The sequence below is a fragment of the Lutra lutra genome, chromosome 14 (genome assembly GCF_902655055.1).
Source record: "Lutra lutra chromosome 14, mLutLut1.2, whole genome shotgun sequence".
NCBI classification, from domain to species: Eukaryota; Metazoa; Chordata; class Mammalia; order Carnivora; family Mustelidae; genus Lutra; species Lutra lutra.
Window position 1 is genome coordinate 4,606,280 of NC_062291.1, and position 21,023 is coordinate 4,627,302.

The 21,023-nt window shown below is 43.0% G+C and overlaps 1 protein-coding gene across 2 annotated transcripts in view; it reads right to left on the minus strand.

Moving 5' to 3' along the window:
- Nucleotides 1–21,023, minus strand: part of PCNX2 (pecanex 2) — a 280,264-nt gene that overhangs the window by 77,997 nt on the left and 181,244 nt on the right. For both annotated transcript variants that reach the window (XM_047702153.1, XM_047702152.1), the window contains exons 22-23: nucleotides 7,123–7,231; nucleotides 2,167–2,296 (exon numbers count right to left, since the gene is read on the minus strand). In XM_047702153.1, the coding sequence (XP_047558109.1) occupies nucleotides 2,167–2,296; nucleotides 7,123–7,231 (239 nt within the window). The remainder of the gene's footprint in view (nucleotides 1–2,166; nucleotides 2,297–7,122; nucleotides 7,232–21,023) is intronic.

The window sequence follows — 21,023 nt, forward strand, 5'->3', positions numbered from 1 at the left end:
GATGAGATTTCCTGCCATTTCCTCTCCTGATACCTCCTCTTACTGTCCAGAATTCCATCACTGATCTTTTAAGCAGCTGGGCACAGTTCTGATGTCCCACAAGGTGACCAGCCTGGGTTTTGCATCAGGAATTTTTTCCCCAGCAGCACTGAACATTTTCCCCAACTTGGCGCCTTCAGAGAGACCTCGTAAAGGCTGGACAGCCTTCCACACACCTGCAGACGCCGCCCCACCCACAGCCAGGCCGAGCGAAGGCAGACCCCTCCCACACCTAACAGCGCTCAACCGAGTTTGCAGCGGCTCACGACAGAATCAACTATTTGTGACACAGAGTAAGGAAATGGGGACCCTGCTCTAGAGGCCCATACACGCAAGGAGCCCCCAGAAGCCGACGGTTCAAGAACCAGACTGAAACCTGCAAGTGAAGAAACTGAGCAAACACGGACGTCCAGGAGCACCTTGCTCCCCACACGGGTTAGGAGACCCCCTGGCACTTAAACTCCCCCAGAGCTTGTCCCCGCCCCCTTCTTGGCAGGGACCCTTAAAGCTCTGTCCAGCTCAATGGGGATGCATCTTGTTTATGTCAGATTCCAGGCCAGAAAGACTGGCTCTTAATTTATCTGAGACTAGGAGACAAAAAGGAAATCTCTTGTAGTAACGATCAAGTTGAAACAAATCTTGCGCTTTCCTGCATGGTTAAGAGAAAAGGCATTGCGGGGTCCTCTTAGTGACAAGTGTAAATGTGGTTTTCAGAGCTCCAAAAAGGTACCCCAACTTGTCTTCCCCTAAGGAAACTGAAAGTAACAAGCCCGTGCCTGTCATTTTCTCTTACTCTCTGGCTCTGTAAATACGCACGGTTTCTCCTTAAACACACACAAAAGAGGACTCGTGCTTCCATGCAAAATTTCACACAGGTACTCGTTGCACTGCAAAAATCCCACCTTTCTTGAATATGAGGAACGTGCCAGAGGGTCTCCCCACCGAGTCCTGGCCCCCCAGCCCTGGCCCCACAGGGACTTCTAGGCACAGCAGAGAAGAATCATAACAGCGCAGGCTCGCATGGGGCTCTATGTATATGAACCCATTTTCTCTTCACAGCAAGTCTGTGAAGTAGGTCCCCTCATTTTGCCCCCATTTTACCGAAGAGAGAGAGAGACCTGAGGTCACCAGTGTTAGGTGGTAGAGGTAGGCATGTGCCCCAGGCTGAGTTTTAATTACTCCCCTCTACTGCCCGTCCCCCAAGGGTGTGATTTTATGGTCGCAGGAATCCTCTAAGGGGAGAAACAGAAACCACAGACCTCCTACGTTAGTGGTGTCTTGTACAGGACATCAAGAGCGCACCGTCAAGTGCCTGAGTCATGCAAAATGTCGTGTCAATAATACCATGGAGGGTGGATCGGGGTTTATGGGGCTCAGCGCAGGTATGGCTATAAGTTAGGGGAGGGGTTCTGGAATAGTCCTTCTCCTCTGCCCCAGCTGAAGATGGACCGGCTCACCAGCGTTCTCCTCCACCACCTGTCCGCAGCGCCTTCCCCTCACTCCCCCAAGCCCTCAGGAGTTCTGGGAAATTAGTTGGTGGAACACGACTCCGCCTTCACGCCTTCCCTTCAGAAGTAGGCGCCCCCACTGCATCACTGTTTGCTGGAGGAGGTTTGTGACTGGCCGGGCCACGTAGTCAAGAAAAGACATAAATAACTTCTGCAAGTTGAACGCTCTGGAACACCTGGTGTTCTCCGTCGTGTCGAGCTGTGAAGCGTGCACACTTGCACACGACACGCACACTCAGGATGCTCACGGAAGGTACAGCCGAGAGGGGGCACGTGCCATCCAGGGGCAATCCCCACCGGGGGCTCCCTCAACCTTTCTGAGGGCAAATGCCTAATACTCAGCAGAGGGAACTCATTTTTCCTGCGCGACCAGTGAAACCCAGGCTGGTACCCGATTGTAGAGCCGCGATCAGACCTGTTCGGTTCCGAGCCCCGAAGCCCCCCCCACCCCGATCCCACCCCCAGTGCTGAGCGATGAACGGAGGAAGCCCCTGAGGGGACACACTCAGCCCCCAGCCGCCGGCGAGGCATGAAGGCTAAGCCTTGACACGGAGGGTCAAGGAGCATCAGGACGCACGAATTTCAGCAAAGCACGTTAGCATCAACTTTAGGATCTTACTTGTAGTTTTTCTCCCAGAATTTCACTGGCCTGACATAGGAGGAGATGAAAATGACACTCCCGAGGAACGGGCTCAGTGGGGTAGAGAAGATGGAGGTGATCATCGTCTGAAAGAAAAGCATGGCGGAATCTGAGAATTCTGAGTTAAGGCAAAAATAAAAACCCCCCAAAACAAAAAACACCACTTTTTTTCAGTGTTATTATGTATCGAAATATTATTTCAGATTTTGACTTGTTTATAGGAAAGCTGTTTTCTCGCCAAGGAAAGAAAAGATGGCATGTACGTGATCTGTGTCTGAGTCAGGGATATAAAACTTTCAGTAGGATCCTGCTAGGTCTCACTTCGCCAGCGTCAAAACCAAATGATTCTCATAAAAATCCCAGCGGTCTCAGGGTGATTTATGGCAAAGATGTAATATCTGGGGTTTGAAAAGAACAGTCTCTTTTTACTAGGGTATCATTAGTGGAGCAAACCGCACTGTGCTACATTTGCTAAAGTATTAAGTAGCTTTATAAATAATTAAAATTAAATTACACGTTTTAGAAGAAATAAATACCATTCTGTGAGACGGTAGCATCTCTGTTTCTCAAAGACTCTCTTCCCACTATTCAAAAAAGTATGTTCTTTATGATATGTTGAACACTGATGGCTCGAGTCATGTATGCCGTATAAGCTACAACTGTAGACACATGAACTCACAGCATGTTACATGCTGCATGGGTTTCTCACTTACTGGTGGGACTCACTCTGACACACCCTGGTTGATCAGAAACATAACTGTCCAACATTAAAATCAGTACTGCTGCCATACTTGGATGAAGACCAATGAATTAATCTCTAGAAATCTGAGGAAGGTGCCCTGAGGGCTTGTCCCTCCCCAGTCTCTCTCCATCACTGGAGAACTGCTCCTAGCTGCCAATCCCACATGTCCCTGTGGTGCAGGGGTGACAGTGAGACCAATGGTTGAGGTAGCGGAGGCCAACAAGGTGCCAGACTGTCTAGGGCTTACGTAGGCACCTTGTTCCTTGTCCCTTGTCCCTGCAGGTGGGGGCTCGGAGCGTCCCCCTACCGGTCTGATCTGATCTCCTACCGGGCTGATCTTCCCACCTGGAAGAGGGCTTTCTCTCGGCTGCACAACTGGAGGTCTTATTTCTTTAGCCTGTGTTCCGAAGGTTCTGGCACAAAGTAAGAAAGGAATGCCTGGCACAGACAGACTCTATGTGTCACTGCCCATCAGGACATAGAAGTGACCCAGGCATCCAGATGCTTTCATTCCCTCTCAGCCACGTGCTGGCAGAGGGGTGGCCGTGGGGACCTCACCACCCGTTTACAGATAAATCCAGAAAAGGAGAGCCTTGTGTGGTTGCAGGCACATACCCAGGTATTTTCAAAGACTTTAGCTCAGAGTTTTGCTTCAGGAATAACTGTGTCTTTATTTTATTTCTTTCAACTGGCTATTTCCTTCCAAGCAACTCCAGGAGGGAATTGACAGGTCCACTATTAATAATCCATTCTGGTGCTGATTTGTTTGGATATCAAAAAGATCTCTATGGTGCTACAGTCTACATCCAATCCCTTTTATTTTGACCTGGGTTCACACGCAGAGCTACAGAACAACGAGCTGCTGTGAGATCTGTCACCGCCATCAGTTTTCTCTTCATCAGAAAGCTGAAAATACCAAAATACCGGGTCACAAAACGTACCAAATAAACCATGACCCTTGTCTCCGGAAGAAAAGGGACCTGCACAGGGGATGTCATGGAGTAAAGGTACTGAAAAAAATGTGAGAAGGCAGAGCCACGGGAGGGATTTCTCTGATGGGAGGAGGGCTCAGGGTGAGGGGGTGGCAGTGTTGCAGAAAAACCAGGACAAAGCCCCACGGAGCTGGGGCTGGGCAGCCTCCCAGAGAGGCTGGACCTGCTCTTCTCGATGATTCTATGTATTTCCCCCAAGAGTATGTTGTCCATTTCTCAAACGCCAGACACAATGAGCCAGAAGCTACGTCAGGAAAGCCGTGTGAAGCTGCAAATGAAGTTCCATGTGGTAGGAAAGGAAACACAGTTTAACAGGTCCGAGGTAGGGCAGACGTGGATAGGTGGCCTCAGAGGTTGTTTTATTTAGGGGGAGATCAATAAAGAAATGCAGCATGCTCGGGCCAGATATGAAAGCCTGTGGCTGTAGCTGCTTGGACAACGCCAGGAAATGGGGACTCCAATGACAGCCCAAGCAGGGAGCCCTCTTGGTTTCTTTCCCACAGGGACAGGGTGACTCCGTCAAAAGCTTGCCGTAGCGTACAGTTAAAATGAAAACATCTACGTCAGTCCTTGAAGTTAGAAACAAATCATCCGAAACTCGAAATGATATTCCAAAGAGAAATTCCGCAGGCTTCCCAGTACACACGTCTAACAGAAATGATCTGGCTGTGCCTGCGTAACTACTAGAAGACAGTGGTCTTGCACGGTCTGTACACGTAATTAAAGAGGGAGCGTTTGCGTCCCTCCCTGGAGGTTACCAGCTCAGGCACTAAGAGAGGCTACCAGGGGAGAGATTTGCTAGTACTGGAAAAAGCAATTTACTAAACAGTGCCCCGCTGGCTTGAACGCTAATTCACTTCCAAAATGGAGCAAATTAGTCCCTTCCTGATGCCAGGATTGAACCCACAGCTTCTTAATAGAGTGATAAAATAATTAACATTTTGGAATTAGTCAAGATCCAGGCCTGGCGCTTAGGAACCTCAGGGCTTGGTCTTGACAGCACACACGGTTTTCTAAACGATTTCTCTCACTGTATTCGGAATGGTACAACATTGGCTTCCAGATAACCCGTATCTACCTTTACAACTAGTCAAGGATGGGAAGGTGTCCTGGGATAAGGGGGAGGGGGTGACAGGTCCTGTCAGCTGTCACAAGACTGCAGTCGTCAGGCTCTGAGGTCACTTGTAAGGCTCTGTATCTTAGGGGGAGTGTGGACGTCACTATCAGGAGCAGGTTTAGGAACAAAAGCACAGGGACCCATCGAGTGTCCTCAAACAGAGCCACCAAAGGCCCGATGAAATCTACATCTCAGATGTTCAATTTCTTGAGAACGAGTCCGCCCACCAAGAAAACACTTAGATTTAACAAGCGCCGTGTGCCATGTGATGTAGACACTAACGCCGTTTTTATTCTTAGAGATGTTAAGCACCAGATACAAAGTGCTTGTGCGCGAACCCTCAGCACACCAAAAGTCAGGTAATTGAATGTTATGGCTCCCCAGAGGGGTCCTAACTCAGCTGCGGAACCACAAGGAGTAATTAGCATCGCTGAACTCACCTAACAAGGCATAAACAGTCACAAGAAACGCTACAGATCTGCGTGGGACCGAAGTTAGGATAAAACTGGGATTTATAACTTCGAGTTTCACGTTCTTTGTGCAGCTCCTTGACCACAAATTTGCATCACCCCATAGTTCTCATTCAGTAAACGGGCTTTCAACTCTAGGTAGGATACCTGAGACGCACTTCAGAAATAAATAACTATCACCTCTCTTTGAGCTCGCTGTCTTTGTTTTAAAGGGCTCTTTAGAAAAACCAAAATTACTGGTATTGTAGAAAATGATTGCAGTTCGAGGGAAAAAGTGGCGGAGGAGCTCGCTCACAGTTTGCAGTTTTTTTCTTCCTTAGCTTGTTCTGCCAAATAACCTTGAAACACTTCAGAAATATCAATGCAGGTCTAAGAATAGGAGCACAGAACACCGTGCGTTGTAAGGCCAGCTCCTGGTATGCTTGAAAGATGCTTGGAGAAGGGCATTGTTAAAAGCCTAGAATATATTATCCTTTAACGATTACCCCACATATGTTTCCCTGCCTGTTCACGAAGTTCAGGTCCCGGAGACTGCTCGTGAGTTGTCTTAATGAGCCCTGTATGGACATTGTATGGAAGGAAGTTCTAGAACTGGGGGTCACACACTCCAGAGGGTAAGGATCCCGGGCAGGCTTTTGAAGATGAACACTACAGGATCCATGCCCTGAAACATGATTTTAGAACTATGTGCTGGGCTCAGGGATTTCATTATTTAACAAGCTCCTTCATGGACTCCGAAATAAGTAATTCCCGAAACGCATCGTGGAAAGCACACATTTAGAAAGTATAAATGAGGTGGGAAGGAAAACCTTAGAGGGCAAATTTGAGGCCTGAGTCTAGGATATTTTTGTCTAATCTCTCTCTCTTCAAGAGTATTTTTTCTTTTTATTAATCTCTCTCCTTACGCACACACCCTACATACAATTTCGCTATCTGTGTCAAAGGGATCTCTCCGAGGAGGGTCTCAAGATTGTTTTAAAGTAAATAAAAACTAATTATCATTATGGAAACACTTAAAAGCAGACAAGGCAACCAAATGAATGTATGAATGGTAAAACTAGGCTTCTGGGCTAAGAGCAGCTACAAAACGAAACCATCTATTAGTTCTGTCATCTTTTGAAGACTTCGGGTAATTCTATGTGTATCTAATTCTGAGTTTTGAATATTACTCAAGCATGTGATTACCAAGCTCTATCCTAAGATGGTGTTAGATAATCTATAACAGTATATCAGAGCCATCAGCCCTATCCCCCTGTTTAATAATAGCAGATCGAATTACACTATTTTGCACTGAGTCACCTGAACCATTTGAGCAGTAACTTTCCATTTAAAAGACAGGATAACCTTAATGCAGATCTGGGCGTGGGAAATGGAAGAATAAGAGAAAAATAAAGTAATCCTGGCGAGGCATTAGGAAGCAGGAGGAGTTCAAAATTAAGCAATGACTTTGAAAGCTAAGTGGCCTAAGGGGAATCTGAAGTGCCTCCCTGGGTCCCCGTTAAAACGTAATCTTAAAGTCTTGCAAATCTTTTCATTGCCAGGGCTCTGTGGAAAGCTTGCATCCGTAAACTGCGACTCCCGGCTCACTGATGAAAATGGAAGCACAAAGGATACGAGGGACGGCAAAGAGCTGAGCAAACACGTGAAATGAAGACCCCCAGGCCATCTGCCATGGAGCCACGTAGGTCAGGACGAACTGCACCTTGTGAAGCAGGTCCCCGAGCTGAAAGCAGAAGGAAAAGATTCATCAGGGAAGACAACTGACACCCAGGGTGGTAGCCGAGTCAAGGTGACTTACAGCAGGGAGGGGGCGGCCAAGCTGTTGCTCTCCCTCATGCTCTTACCGTCCCTTGTCCTACAGGCAAGGCAGCCATATTGGGAATTTTTAAAACAGCAGCAAGATGATCTGAGGGGTTCCCGTCCCCAAGTTAATGACTCCAGCCAATGGGTGCGTCTCTTGCCTCTCTTGGAGGACCGCTCACAGTTTGCTCTTCCCGCCTTTGGATTCGGGCTTTTAGGGCAGAGTCATATAGAAACCTGTCATCATGGCCACTGTTCAACTTAGAGCCCTTTGGCAGCTCTTGACCGAGAAAAGAGCTCTGTGCCATCGAAATGCCAGGTACAAGGTGTTTCAGGAAGCCACGCTGGGCTACCGAAGCTGCTGCGTTCACTCCACAAAGCAGACAAGAATGGGTCGGCCCAGATGGGGCCTTCTACTCTGTGCTACGCAGAGACCGATGACCCCCGATGCAGAACCCATGGCTGTGGCTTGCATGCACAGTGAGCATCCTACCAGCACCTTCCCCAGATTCCACGTACACACACTCACTATGCCTCCTGGAAACTTCTAGCAAGACATGTTTGCTCCTAGACTGGTCAGCATGCAGGGTCATAAAATACATTCCTCAAGGCCAGGATGTGAAAAGAGAAGAACAAATGCAATTCTTTCTTTCTTTCTTTTTTTAAGATTTTATTTATCTATTTGTCAGAGAGAGAGAGCACAAGCAGTGGGGAGCAGCAGGCAGAGGGAGAAGTAGGCTCCCAGCTGAGCAAGGAGCCCGATGCAGGACTCGATCCCAGGACCCTGGGATCATGACCCAAGCTGAAGGTAGATGCTTAACTGACTGAGCCACCCAGGCGTCCCCAAATGGAATTCTTAATTAGGCCAACAGGTGTTAAACGCAGGACATCAGAAGACCACCGTGAAAAGAAGGCAAAGGTTAGGAAGCAGGGCCATTAAGGGAAGGTTCACACTGGGTGGCTCAGTGGGTTAAGCCCCTGCCTTCGGCTCAGGTCATGATCTCAGGGTCCTGGGATCGAGCCCAGCCTTGGGCTCTCTGCTCAGCAGGGAGCCTGCTTCCTCCTCTCTCTCTGTCTACCTCTCTGCCTACTTGTGATCTCTGTCTGTCAAATAAATAAAATCTTAAATAAACAAACAGAAAGAGTAGGAGTCTGGGAAAGAAACACAGACATCTGGTTCTCACTGGTAACTTTTCACTATCTTCACTCCTGCTCACGTGCATTGGCCTCAGAGGGCTGAGTGCAACTGGCTTCCAAGTTCTTTCAGAAAGTCCGCCTTAGTTCTACCCGGGGTCGGTTCAAGCTTCTGGAAACCATTCTGGATGGGACTGCCAGCTCCCAGTGCCTTAGACAGTCTACCAGTTGAGAGGATGGTAGTTTATCCTGTTTCGTCTGCTCAAAGTCACATCTCTTAGGTTCACAGACCCAAACAGTCTTCTCCCTGCCGCCTGATTTTTCCTCTAGTCAGCCGGTGACTTGTTAGAATTGTGAGACAAACCTAACACAGACTCAAACCCTTGACTCACTTCTCTTAAGACCAAGTATTTTCTTTAAAGGCCAATATCATTTCCTTTCATGCCCGCCATGAACCCAACGAGAAAAGGAACAGGCAGATCACCAAAGGGAAGACTCACAACGCGTGACACTGAATTACAACAAAAGCCCAAGTCCTGAGAAGTGATGCCGGGCTCTCGTGCATTCAGTGGCTCGGTGACACCTAACAGAATGCACACAAAATCCCTCTGGATCGGAAACCCTCTGGTCGCTCCACTGTCAAGTCTAGGTATTCAGAATGAACCTTGTGACTTGTGCCTAGGCGAAAACTACGAGCCCGAACAAGATTCCCGTATGTGAAGCGTGGCCCCCCAAACACTGGACCCGTGAATCAGGGCTTATGGAGAGTTAGTCCTGGAGGATTTTCCATGTATGACTATATCCTGGGAGGCTTTTAAGCCATCTTGTGTAAAGCTGGCAAGTAGGTCAGGCATAGCAACTACAATCAGACAGGAGCCTTAGGGAAAGCCTCATCTGCAAGTTTAAAGCTCTAAGTGAAACGTGGCTGCATTATGATTCGATGAATCTATTACAATTATTTTTTGCTTAGCACCGCGAGTGGTATTTACATATAAGCAAAACCAGTCATCAGGCACATGCACTCTCGCGCTCTAATTGCTGCTGAGACCCCAGGTATCTTTGCTCTTTTCCTGTGCCAATGCCTCGGCTTTTTCATAAACATCGTGCAGAATAAAATACAAGTTTTGTGAAAGATTTTCAATCTGAGGCTCAGAAAATAGATGCTGCTGTTCTCACTGAAGAAGCCAGCACTCCTGAATGCCAGTTCTTTGCATGTCCAGGATGCCCCCACCGCACAGTAATGTAATCTCCTCCCCAAGCCCACCATAAAAGGGCTATGCTATCTATGTGGCAGGTGTCAACACGGTATGATATTTAAGAGCATGGGCTTGAGGACAGGCTGCCTGAGCATGAACCCCAGCTGGCATCGGCCACAGGGATGAAAGAGTACTTCCTTACAGTGTCATCTGAGAATCAAGTGACATCGTCTTTCTTCAGAACTTACACTAGCACCTGGCAATTGTAAATGTAATATGAGAATCAGACACACAGATATTGGAACAAGTAGAGGTTGTCTTTTGAGGATGTACTTAGCTCACAATCAGGAAATCCTAGAGCGCCCCCCCCCCCACTTTAAAACAATGGAAACTTAACCAAGTCTAGGTCCTCCTGGTTTCCAGAGAAGGAAAGGAGACTCGAGGGGCTGCTGGCTGAGAGTGAGTCACTGGCCCCTATGAAACCAGTGAGCGAAGTGCCTGCTTGGCAGTAGATATTTCTACCTCCAAACGTTACCACGTCTCCTTGAGGCTAGGAGCCCTTCTTAAAGACAGCAGCAGGAAAACCTGCCTAACATGCAGCAGCAGAGGACGGCAAGTTCTCTACCTAGGCCTTCCTGCTGACATGCAAGGGACAGGGTCCCAACCATGGACATGACAAATGTGGCTGCAGCCACCAGCAGGGACCACTTCTCCATGCACTCAGGGACGAAGAGCTCTGATCCATCCTGGAACATTGCTTTCAGTGTATATTTCAGTTAATAAAACATGACACCCCCCAACAAGCCTGGAGACATTCAAGTGGTTCTCAGAAAGGCAGACCTCTTGGTTCCCTGAGTTTCTTGAACTTGAACACACAGCTCCAAGAAGATAGATATGGCTTACCTAGTCTATTCCTAGAAGTGTGGAGAGGTGCATTCCAGGTTAAAAAGACCCAGCTTTATATTTTCCCTTCACACTTCGTCCTTCTCTTCAAAAGTGAAATCAAGTGAAAGAATGAAAAATCTGTGGGTATTCAAAAGGTGATGCCTAAGCACAAAAGGAAGGCCTTCCTGTGGACCATCAATGCAAAGTGTGTATGAAAGGGCACTTGGCGTCCTAGTACACCATTGTGTATAAAATCATGAAGCATTTAAGATGAGATTGATTCAGTGGAAATAGCAACATTAACACCTTTCTAGGAAGTGCCACATACAGCATAACATTGTACCAAAGCACTTCAAATAAAAATCCCACTTAGATGAGCTATGAAAATACATCACCATAGACAGTTCAAAGTCTCTGCTGTTATGAAGCTTATCTCACTTCTAACGCTCTGCTTCCAAGATCCTAAATCTCAGCCCTATGACAGTATAATAAACTTCACAAGTTACCCAAGTAGGACTATAAGGGAAAACAAAATCATTTGGGCCTTTTCCACTGAAAACACTAGGAAAAGAGTAAATAAGGTCACAGTAGAATAATTCTGGCTATTTCCCAAAGAAAGATACCATAAATAGTCTCACTTCCAATTATCCTTTCAGGGAATATCTTTTCCATTAGGTGTGGACAGTGCTGTTATACCTCTGCAACAATTCACAAACTATGTTAAGAATAACGTCACTAAATAAAGATGATCCAATGCTTTTCCTTGCCAATACATTCTGAAACAAGACATGTGCCATCTTTCCTGAGGGGACTCCTTTCCCTGCTGACAAGATAACTCACAATTTTATTGGACATTTTGAAACTGAACACTATCTTAGGGAGATGCCCATATGCTATTCCATTTGATTAAAGTGGAATTTTCCTTCCCAATCCCAACCACCACCTTTCCTCCTATGACTCTAACCCTAACCCTTACCGTCTCCCAGATTAGGTGTATCACATAACTTTTCTTCCTTCTTTTTTTGCTTTCTGTGGTCAGAATCAGCTGGTTTCCTTCTCAGAAAGATATGCAGCTTGTGATTATGAATGTGTGGGCGTGAGAGGCACGCAGGACTGAAAGGAGTCTCAGAAACCAGCTGCTGAGTCAAAGATGCAGAGTTCGGGATGAGAGAACACAGAGGGAATAGAGACTCTTGAGTGCTTGGGAAGGAGGTGATGTGAGGAGCAGAAAATTCTTCAAGAAGGAAGGGAAAAAGTAAAGCTAGTAACACCTCAAATGTGGGATACCACATGTTGGGGGAGGGGAAGCACCCTTCTTACAGAATAACGATAACAGCAAGCATGATAATTAAGTAGGGGGACAATGGCTTTAGAACATAAATATTCTCAAATAAAACCCAAGAAGATGAATTAGAATTTTGTAAGTTAAGTAAACATATTCAGGTCAGGTGGTTACAAGGGGTTAGAAGACTGAATTTCAGAAGGTCAGTAACAGATTCTACCTCTGTATACAATGTGTGTTGGGATTTTATTAAATAGCACACAGTTTAGCAAAATATCAATGTGCTTCAGGGAGCATGCATGAAGATTACCACCCCACTGCAAAAATAATAGAAATAATCTAAAAGATGGTAGGGACAAAATGTAATTAATAGTTGAAGTCAAAGGAAGGGAAAACTTCCAATAGTCAGAACAAAAAGGGAATTTAAGATGAGAAAGATAGAGGCACCTGGGTGGCTCAGATGGCTAACATCTGCCTTCAGCTCAGGTCATCATCTTGGGGTCCTACAATGGAGCTCCACATTGCTCTTCCTCCTCGTGGGGAGGGGCCTGATTCTCACTCTCCCTCTGCCACTCCCCATCCCACTCATGCTCTTTCTCTCAAATAAACAAAATATTTTTTAAAAAATAAAATAAAATGAGAAAAATAAGTCTGAAATGACACTGGAATGACCCTAAAAGGATACAAACATAGATGTGGACTTTAGCAGCCCAGGACATGGATTTAATGGACTTGTAGGGCTGTGGCCATGCCCACAAAGAAAAAAAAAAGTGAATTAGAAAAACCCCACCTACCATTGCTGGGAAAAAGCAAAAAACTTTGCCTTCTTCCTAATACAAAGTAGAATCTGTCATCCATTATACACCAAAACCTTAGCCATCATAATGTAGAAGAGTGGAATTTAAATTTAAACTATTCCAGAAATATAAAAAAGCCAAGTGGCTGTAAATAAAAAGTAGGGGAGGATGACAAAACTATTTTGTAAAAATAAATGCATACACAGTCTTCAAGGGTACTTCCACAACCATATTATATAGGTCTCCCACAGATAAAACAACAATCTCCCACTGAAGATTAGTCCACAATGAAAATTATAAACTATGAAAGGAAAATGAGCAAATGAGAAGAAACCAGTAAATTCAACACACATGACAATCAGCATCCCAAGAATTTTATGTAATACAATAATATAAAAGAATCTAAATAAATGAGTAAAAAGCTGACATAAAAAGTAAATAATACTAAAAGAGTAACATAATATGAAGAATGAACAAATGGAATTGAAAAAGAAATACCAATTCTAGAAATGAAAAGTGAAGTCATTAAAATTTAAAAAAAAAAACACACAAGAGGTGGTTTAAAAGCAGATTAGTTACAGTAAAACAGAAAGTAGAGAAATAGAAGACCGGAGTAAGTTACCGAGAACACAGCACAGAGAGAGAAAAAGATTTTTTTTTTAATCTGAAAGGCTAAGAAATATATATGACAGAGTAAGAAGACATGACATATGTCCATTTGGAATTCCAGAAAGTATAGAGAGAAAGAGGAGAGAAAATATTTAAGAGCAAATGATTCAGAATTTCCCAGAACTGAGGAAAACATGAGTCCTTGATTGCAGAAGTACATCAAGTCTTGTAAAGGATAAATAAAAAGAATCCACAAAATGCATAACATCAAAATCGAAGAGAAAAATCTTTCTTACAGATTGTATATACAAAAATTTTTTGGATAATAACAGATTTCTCATTAGCAAAAATATATGGCAAAAGACAGTGACATAATGTTTTTAAGGTTTTAAGAAAGATGATCAAGTTAGAATTTTGAACAGAACTTCAGTATCATTTAAGTATGAGGTAGAAATAAAGACCTTTTCAAAGACTGAGAGAATTGATTACTCATAGAACTTTGTAGAAAAAAAAATTTAAAGAATGTGCTTCAGGAGGAAGGAAATTTAACCCTGAACAAAGAGAGAACATACAAGAATAATGGTGAGAAAAGAAATGGCTAAAATGTCAGAATCTCAATATTTGGATTAATTAAACAATTAATCACAAAGCTGGTAATTCAATTGAAGTAGAACCAAGTACAGGATGTCATAAATATTTAAGATATGAGAAGGGAATTTGGAGTTAAAATCTTGTCTTTGGATTGTTTGAGAGGAGGGAAGAGATTTTAATTAATTTTCTATGCTAATCAAATGTGCTTATTAATAATTGAAGAGTAACCTCTAAGCCACCAAAGTATTCAATCTCTGAGGTGTGTCACAATCACCCAGAGAGCTTGTAAAACAAAGACCCTGGTTCCCACCTGCAGAGGTTCTGAATTAGTAGGTTTAGGATGGAGCCCAAGAATAACTTCCCCTGTGATGCTGATGCTGCCTATCTGGGGACCACACATTGAGACTCACTACACTAAAGGACTAGAATCAGAATATTCAATTTCCAAAGCACTGGGGGAAAAGGGAATTTCTAAAAAGTCCATTCCATTCAATAGAAGGCCAGAAAGAAGGGGTAATGGGACAAAGAAAAAGCACACATAAGCAAAAAATAGGACAGAAAAAAGTGCAAACATATCAGTAATCACAGTAAACGTAAATGAATAAAATTTGCCTATTAAAATATAAAGATTCTCAGTATGCTCAGTATTAATACAGATTCTCTGTATTAAAAAGAAGTCTTGGGTGCCTGGGTGGCTCAGTCGGTTAGGCGACTGCCTTCGGCTCAGGTCATGGTCCCAGAGTCCCAGGATCAGGTCCTGCATTGGGCTCCCAGCTCCATGGGGAGTCTGCTTCTCTCTCTGACCTTCTCCCCTCTCATGCTCTCTCTCACATGAATGAATAAAATCTTTTAAAAAAATTAAAAAATAAAAAGAAGGCTTACTAGATGCTTTTATAAGAAATATTAAAATGACTTAGAAAGTTTTAAGTAAAAGGGTGAAAAAAAAAGATGCCAGATATATTCCAAACAAAAGAAAGCTTGCTTATCTATATTAATACTAGACAAAATTGATTTTCACTCAAAAAAAGGATAAAAATCAGTACATCGTGATAAAGGGAAGGGTCATGAGGAAGAAAACACGATTGGAATCTATGCACTTAGCTAAATAGTTTCAAAATATCTAAAGTCAAAGTAAACAGAATTACAAAGTAGGATTACAAATCTGCCATGAGAGGTGGAGATTTTTAGGACACGCATCTCAGAAAATAATAGCTTAATTAGACATTAAATAAATAAGCATAGAAAACATTTGGCCAATAGAATTCATAAGCTTTGTCTAAGAGATATATGTATTAGAATCCTGCAGTCAACCAAGAGAATAAAATGTTGAAGCATATATACATTTATAAGAATTGATGACTTACAGAAAAGAAGTCTTAAGCAATGCTAAGACTTAATACCATGCAAACTTCTTTGCAATCACATTAGGAGTCAATAATAAAATGAACGCAGAATAACAGGAGCAAGCATCACAAACTTTGCATTTAAGTGTATTCTCAACAAATATGACACTGCATTAATTAAAAATGATAACATTTAGAAAATATTTAAAAATGAATAAAAATAAGGGGTTCCTGTGTGGTTGAGCATCTGACTCATGGTTTCAGCTTAGGTCATGATCGCAGGGTCATAGGATTGAGCCCTGTCTTGGGCTCCATGCTCAGTGTGGAGCCTGCTCAAGATTCTCTCCTTCTTCTCCTGCCCAACCCTCTCTGTTTCTCTCTTAAAAAAAATTGTAATTAGATGTCTTTTTTTAAATGAATGACAATAAAAAGCAGTAGTACCAATCATAACAGGTGGGACTCAACTAAAGCACTTTGTAGAGGAAAAAATATAGCCTTAAAATGTGCATCTTAGAAAAACTTCACAGTTTATATTGGGAGGCTATTTTTAATATAAAAAATGAACAAGAATATGGTAAGAAAGGAAAATATAGATGTTCTTATCTATTAATATAAATGCAGAACTCCTTAATAAAGTATTTTCAAAATGAATCTATAAATGTATAAAAGTAATCATGATTAAATTTGGTTAATCTAATAATGGTTTAATACTAGAAGAAGGTCAATGTAATTCACAAAATGAAAAAAAGTAAAAGAAGAAAACCCATACAATGCTCAATTCATACAGGAAGGATGTGGAAAAATAAATTTAACACTCATTGAAACAAATCTCTTCCAATCTAGTAATAAAAGACTTCTTCTTAAACCTAATAAAGGATATCCCTGCCATATTACATTCAATGCCATATTTAATAGTAAAATATAAAATGTCAGAATTATTCAGGCAAGTGTCAATCAAGCCTTATGAATATGACTAACCTCTACCAGAAAAGTGAAAGTAGAACCATTAAGGGAGACTAAAGTCTAGGGAAGGAAGAAAAAGGAACCTGGGGCAATAATTTATCGTTTATCAACTGTGAAGTGCAGTTTGGAAAAAGGAAACTGAGGAGAGAAACAGGGATGATGGCAGATGAGAGTACCCAGTGGGGGGGGGGGGCGGCTATTTAGGCAAATGCATGTGCAGCTAATAACAGAAAATGCAAAAAGCCCTCATGCTTTGATTAGCCGACCTTACGCCACCAGACAAATTCAGACCCCTAGGAGAACATGACAGAAAATATCAGTTACGTTCCTACTTCATAACTGCTCATTAGTGAGTCCACAAATGCAGATGAAGTCACCCTTGCACAGTGAAATTTTATAATCTACCAAGAGCTGTGAATGCACAAAAACTAAAAGGTCTTCTCAAGATCCCTGAGAACTAGGAATTAAATGGAACCCAGCATCTCTGGGTGTGTTTCCAGCAGGGGTGTAGTCTCTGTTATGTGGGGGGTGGGGGGTGCATCACTGCGGAAGGAGACTAGGAGGGACTCAAGGTGGAAGGGACAAGAGTGAGTTACCTTTGGTCTCTAAGCAGCCTGTTCACATTGACCTTGGAGTGAAGTAATAGAAACCCTGTAGTTTATGCATACATCCTGCCTGCTTTTCCATTCCTTAATCCTTTCAATTCCTTATGTTAGCCTTCATTCAGCTACCTCAATGATGTAGGATAGAGTTTTCCTGCCCTTGTTATGGATTTGATTTAAGAAAAGGCAGCTTTCTGGATCTTGTTCTGGGGGACTTTGTCCCTCTTGAAGTTCCATTATAATCCCATGGGTGGCAAATACTTCCTTTAGGAAGAAGGTGCAAAGACCAAGTCCATAAGCCTCTATGAGGACAGACGGTGCTTGGCATTTTAATGAGAGAGGGAAATACTACTATCGCATGCAGTTAAGAGGCAGCTTTTCCTCCATCAAGTCTGAATGCCCTCCTGCCCATGCCATCCACCACGTGCCTCTAGTACATCTCATTTATGTATTCTCCTGAGATCTGATACTTGTGCAAACATTTCTCCTCAGTCTAGCTCATGTAGAAATAAAGTGATCCATGCAGTGATGTTCCATATAATGGAAGCCTTCTGCTTTCAGCACTTATACCTTCAAAATGTACGTCCTTTTTGATAAAAATATAATAACAGTCTCACTTAAAAAATACCAAATAGCTCTGAGAGAGAGCACGAGCAGGGAGAGGCACTGAGGAAAGAGGAAGACAATCTTCAAGTAGACTCCCTGCTGTACACGGAGCCCGACACAGGCTCCTGAGATCATGACCTGAGCCAAAGTCAAGATTCAATCCTCAACTGACTGAGAAACCCAGGTGCCCCAGAAACTTGATGTTTCTACCTTATATATCCAACACTGGTACAAATTGCTCTACCTAACTCCTAATTAGCTGGCTAATACTCCATTGTTTGGCTAAACAGCCTATTGAATCATTACACTACTGATAGACATCTAGATTGCAAAATTTAATTTAAAACCACAGCTGAAGAAAATTTCATATACTTATCTAAGACATCATGCAGAGCCAGTGCAGTGGCTGTTAATTCAGTATATTCACTAGACCTTGACCACTGGGGTGGGCACATGGTCTCCAATGGGCTCCCTAGTAATGCATAGAGGGGGATGCCAGACTACAACCCCCCTTCTACTCTGTACATGATAACTGAAGCCAGAGTAAGCAGGATCTGAGATACAGACAAAAGGTACACCCCTGCACTAAAAATCTGGCAGAAGGAAATTTGTGCTTAGTTCTAGGCATATAAACTATTACTTTACTTGCTTGGGTCCTCCACAAGATGTCTAGCTTTCAACAAAAAAAAAGTATGACATCTACAAAAAGGCAAGAACAAATATGCTCCGAAAAGACAAATCACAATCCAAGCAAGACTCTTATATGACACTTATGTTGGAACTATCTGACAGGAAATTTAAAAGATGATGATATTTTAAGGGCTGTAACAGAAAAAGGTGTACAATATGAAAGAGTAGATGGATTATTTCAGCATAGAGATGGAAACTATATAAGGAAGACTCAAACAGAAATGATGGAAATGGAAACACTGTGACAGAGACACAATGCTTTCAGCAAGCTCATCATACTAACACAATCAAGGGAATGATCGATGAAATTTAGTATAAGTCAACAGAAATGACCTAAACTGAAACACGAAGATAAAACTGAGCCAATTCAAAAAAGAAAATATTCTTACACACACACACACACACACACACACACACACACACGGATGAAAGACTGAAATATGAGAACTGAAACCATGAAAATCCTAGGAGAGAACACAGGCAGTAACTTTTCTGACATCAACTATAGCAGATTTTTTCTAGATACTTCTCTGATGCAAGGGAAACCAAAGCAAAAAATAAGCTATTGGGAATATATCAAAATAAAAGCTGCTGCAAAGTGAAGGAAACAATCAAAATAACTAAAAGGCAATCTATGGAATGGGAATAGATATTTGCAAATGACATATCCAATAAAGGATTAGTATCCAAAATATATAAAGAACTCATAAAATTCAACACCCCAAAACCAAATAATACGATTAAAATATGGGCAGAAGACATGAAGATGTATCTCCAAAGAAGACATCCAGACGACAGCCAACAGACACATGAAAAGATGCTCGGCAACACTCCTCATCAGGGAAATCCAAATCAATACCACAATGGGATATCACTTCATACTTGTCAGAACGGCTAAACTCAGCAAGACAAGAAAGAACAGGTTTTGGCAAGGATGTGGGGAAAAAAGGAACACTCGTGCACTGTGGGTGGGAATGCAAACTGGAACAGCCACTGTGGAAAACAGGGTGGAGTTTCCTCAAAAAGGTAAAAATAGAACTTTCCTACAACCCAGCAATCACACCACTTGGGTATGTACCCCCAAAATACAAAAATACTAATTCAAAGGGATACATGAATCCCTATGTTTATTGTAGCATTATTTACAATAGCCAAGATATGGAAGCAGCCTGATTGACTGATGAATGGTTAAAGAAGACATAGTATGTATACATATAATGAAATATTATTCAGCCTTAAAAAAGGACAAAATCTTGCCACAATGGCATAGATGGAGCCAGAGGGTATAATGAAATAAGTCAGTCAGAGAAAGACAATACCATGATTTCACTCATATGTGGAATTTAAGAAACAAAGCATATGAAGAAAGGGGAGAAAAAGAGAGACAAATCAAAAAACAGACTCTCAATAGCAGAGAACAGGCAGATGGTTGTCTGAGAGGAAGGGGTTTGGGGTAGGTTAAATAGATATTGGGGATTAAGGAGTGTGCTTGTCGTGATGAGAACCAGGTACTGTACGGAACTATTGAATCACTATATCATACACTTGAAAATAATAGAACACTAAATGTAAACTAACTGGAATTAAAATTAAAAACTAAAAAAAATATTACTGAGTATCTAAAAGCATTTCCAAAATTGATAGGTTAAGGAAAGAAAGAATGGGAAAGTCTGTGATCTCAAAGTTCTTGTCCTAAATATGGGCACCTGTTAAAAGACACGATTTGGAATCTGTGGATTCATATATTTACCTCTGTAGCACCAGGAGCCTCCCACAGGAGAGGATGGCAAATGCCAGTGTTCAGCCCTGTAAGGAAAATGTTGCCTGATGCAACCAAATTAAGTCCTCCCTTTGGGAAGCATTTTAAGGAGGGCACTCCCAACTGCTGAGTAGGAGAGGTTTTCAAAATTCTTTCAGGGGTAACTGGGTGGCTCAGTGGGTTAAGCCTCTGCCTTTGGCTCAGGTCATGATCCCAGGGTCCGGGGATGGAGCCCCGCATCGGGCTCTCTGCTCAGTGGGGAGCCTGCTTCCCCGCCCCCTCTCTGCCTGCCTCTCTGCCTCCTTGTGATCTCTGTCAAATAAATAAAATCTTAAAAAAAAAAAATTCTTTCAGTGAGGAAAGTCCAGCACTGTCACCGCTCCTGAATTCTCTGAAGCCGCTCACATAGGTTTTGTGTGCCCTAGGAACACATTCTTTCACCATTCCTGTGAAGACTGACCAGCAGTGGCTCTTCAGTGCTCTGGCTTAATGAAGGCACATCACCACTGCCCTGATGGGAGGACTGCAACAGTGAGCCAGCAAGCAGCCTCCTTCAGGAGAGAAAGCTGTGGACTTAAAAAAAAGAGAGAGAAAAAATGGGAGCGGACACCTGGGTGGCTCAGTCGGTTAAGCATCCGCCTTTGGCTCAGGTTATGATTCTAGCATCTGAGGACTGAGTCCCACCTCGGGCTCCCTGCTCAGTGGGGAGTCTGCTTCTCCCTCTGATCCTCTCCTTATCGTTTCCCCCTCAACCTTTCTCTCGCAAAAATAAATAAATAAAAAATACAGTTAAAAAATGGGAGCCTGTAAATACTTCTCTAACACATTAACAGGGACACACTTAGCTATATAGATCTTTGAACATTATTAAGTCCATATATTTTTTTATAGTATACTTTTATGGGAGATTATAAGAAGCCTGAAGTGGAAAAAAGGTGTAACTTGTGCATACCAGGCTTGCGGCCCCAAAGAGGGAGGAAAAACCAATCCTTAATTTGAAGGTAGAGGTTGAGTCGCTGCTAGCATTCATTTCAGCCCTACATCACTTCCCTGGAAATAAATTATAGTAACTTGCATGGTTTGAGTTAAGGGAAACTCGTCCCTTTGATGTGTGGGTGATGTACTGGGGAGGGGAAGACAAGAAAGTTGATGTGTTAGGCTATAAATCTCAACTAAAGGATGTCTGGGACTGTTCGGGCACCTCCCAGCCGTGACATGACACAGTTAAGAGCTGGCCAGTTGGATGACATCAGCTCGT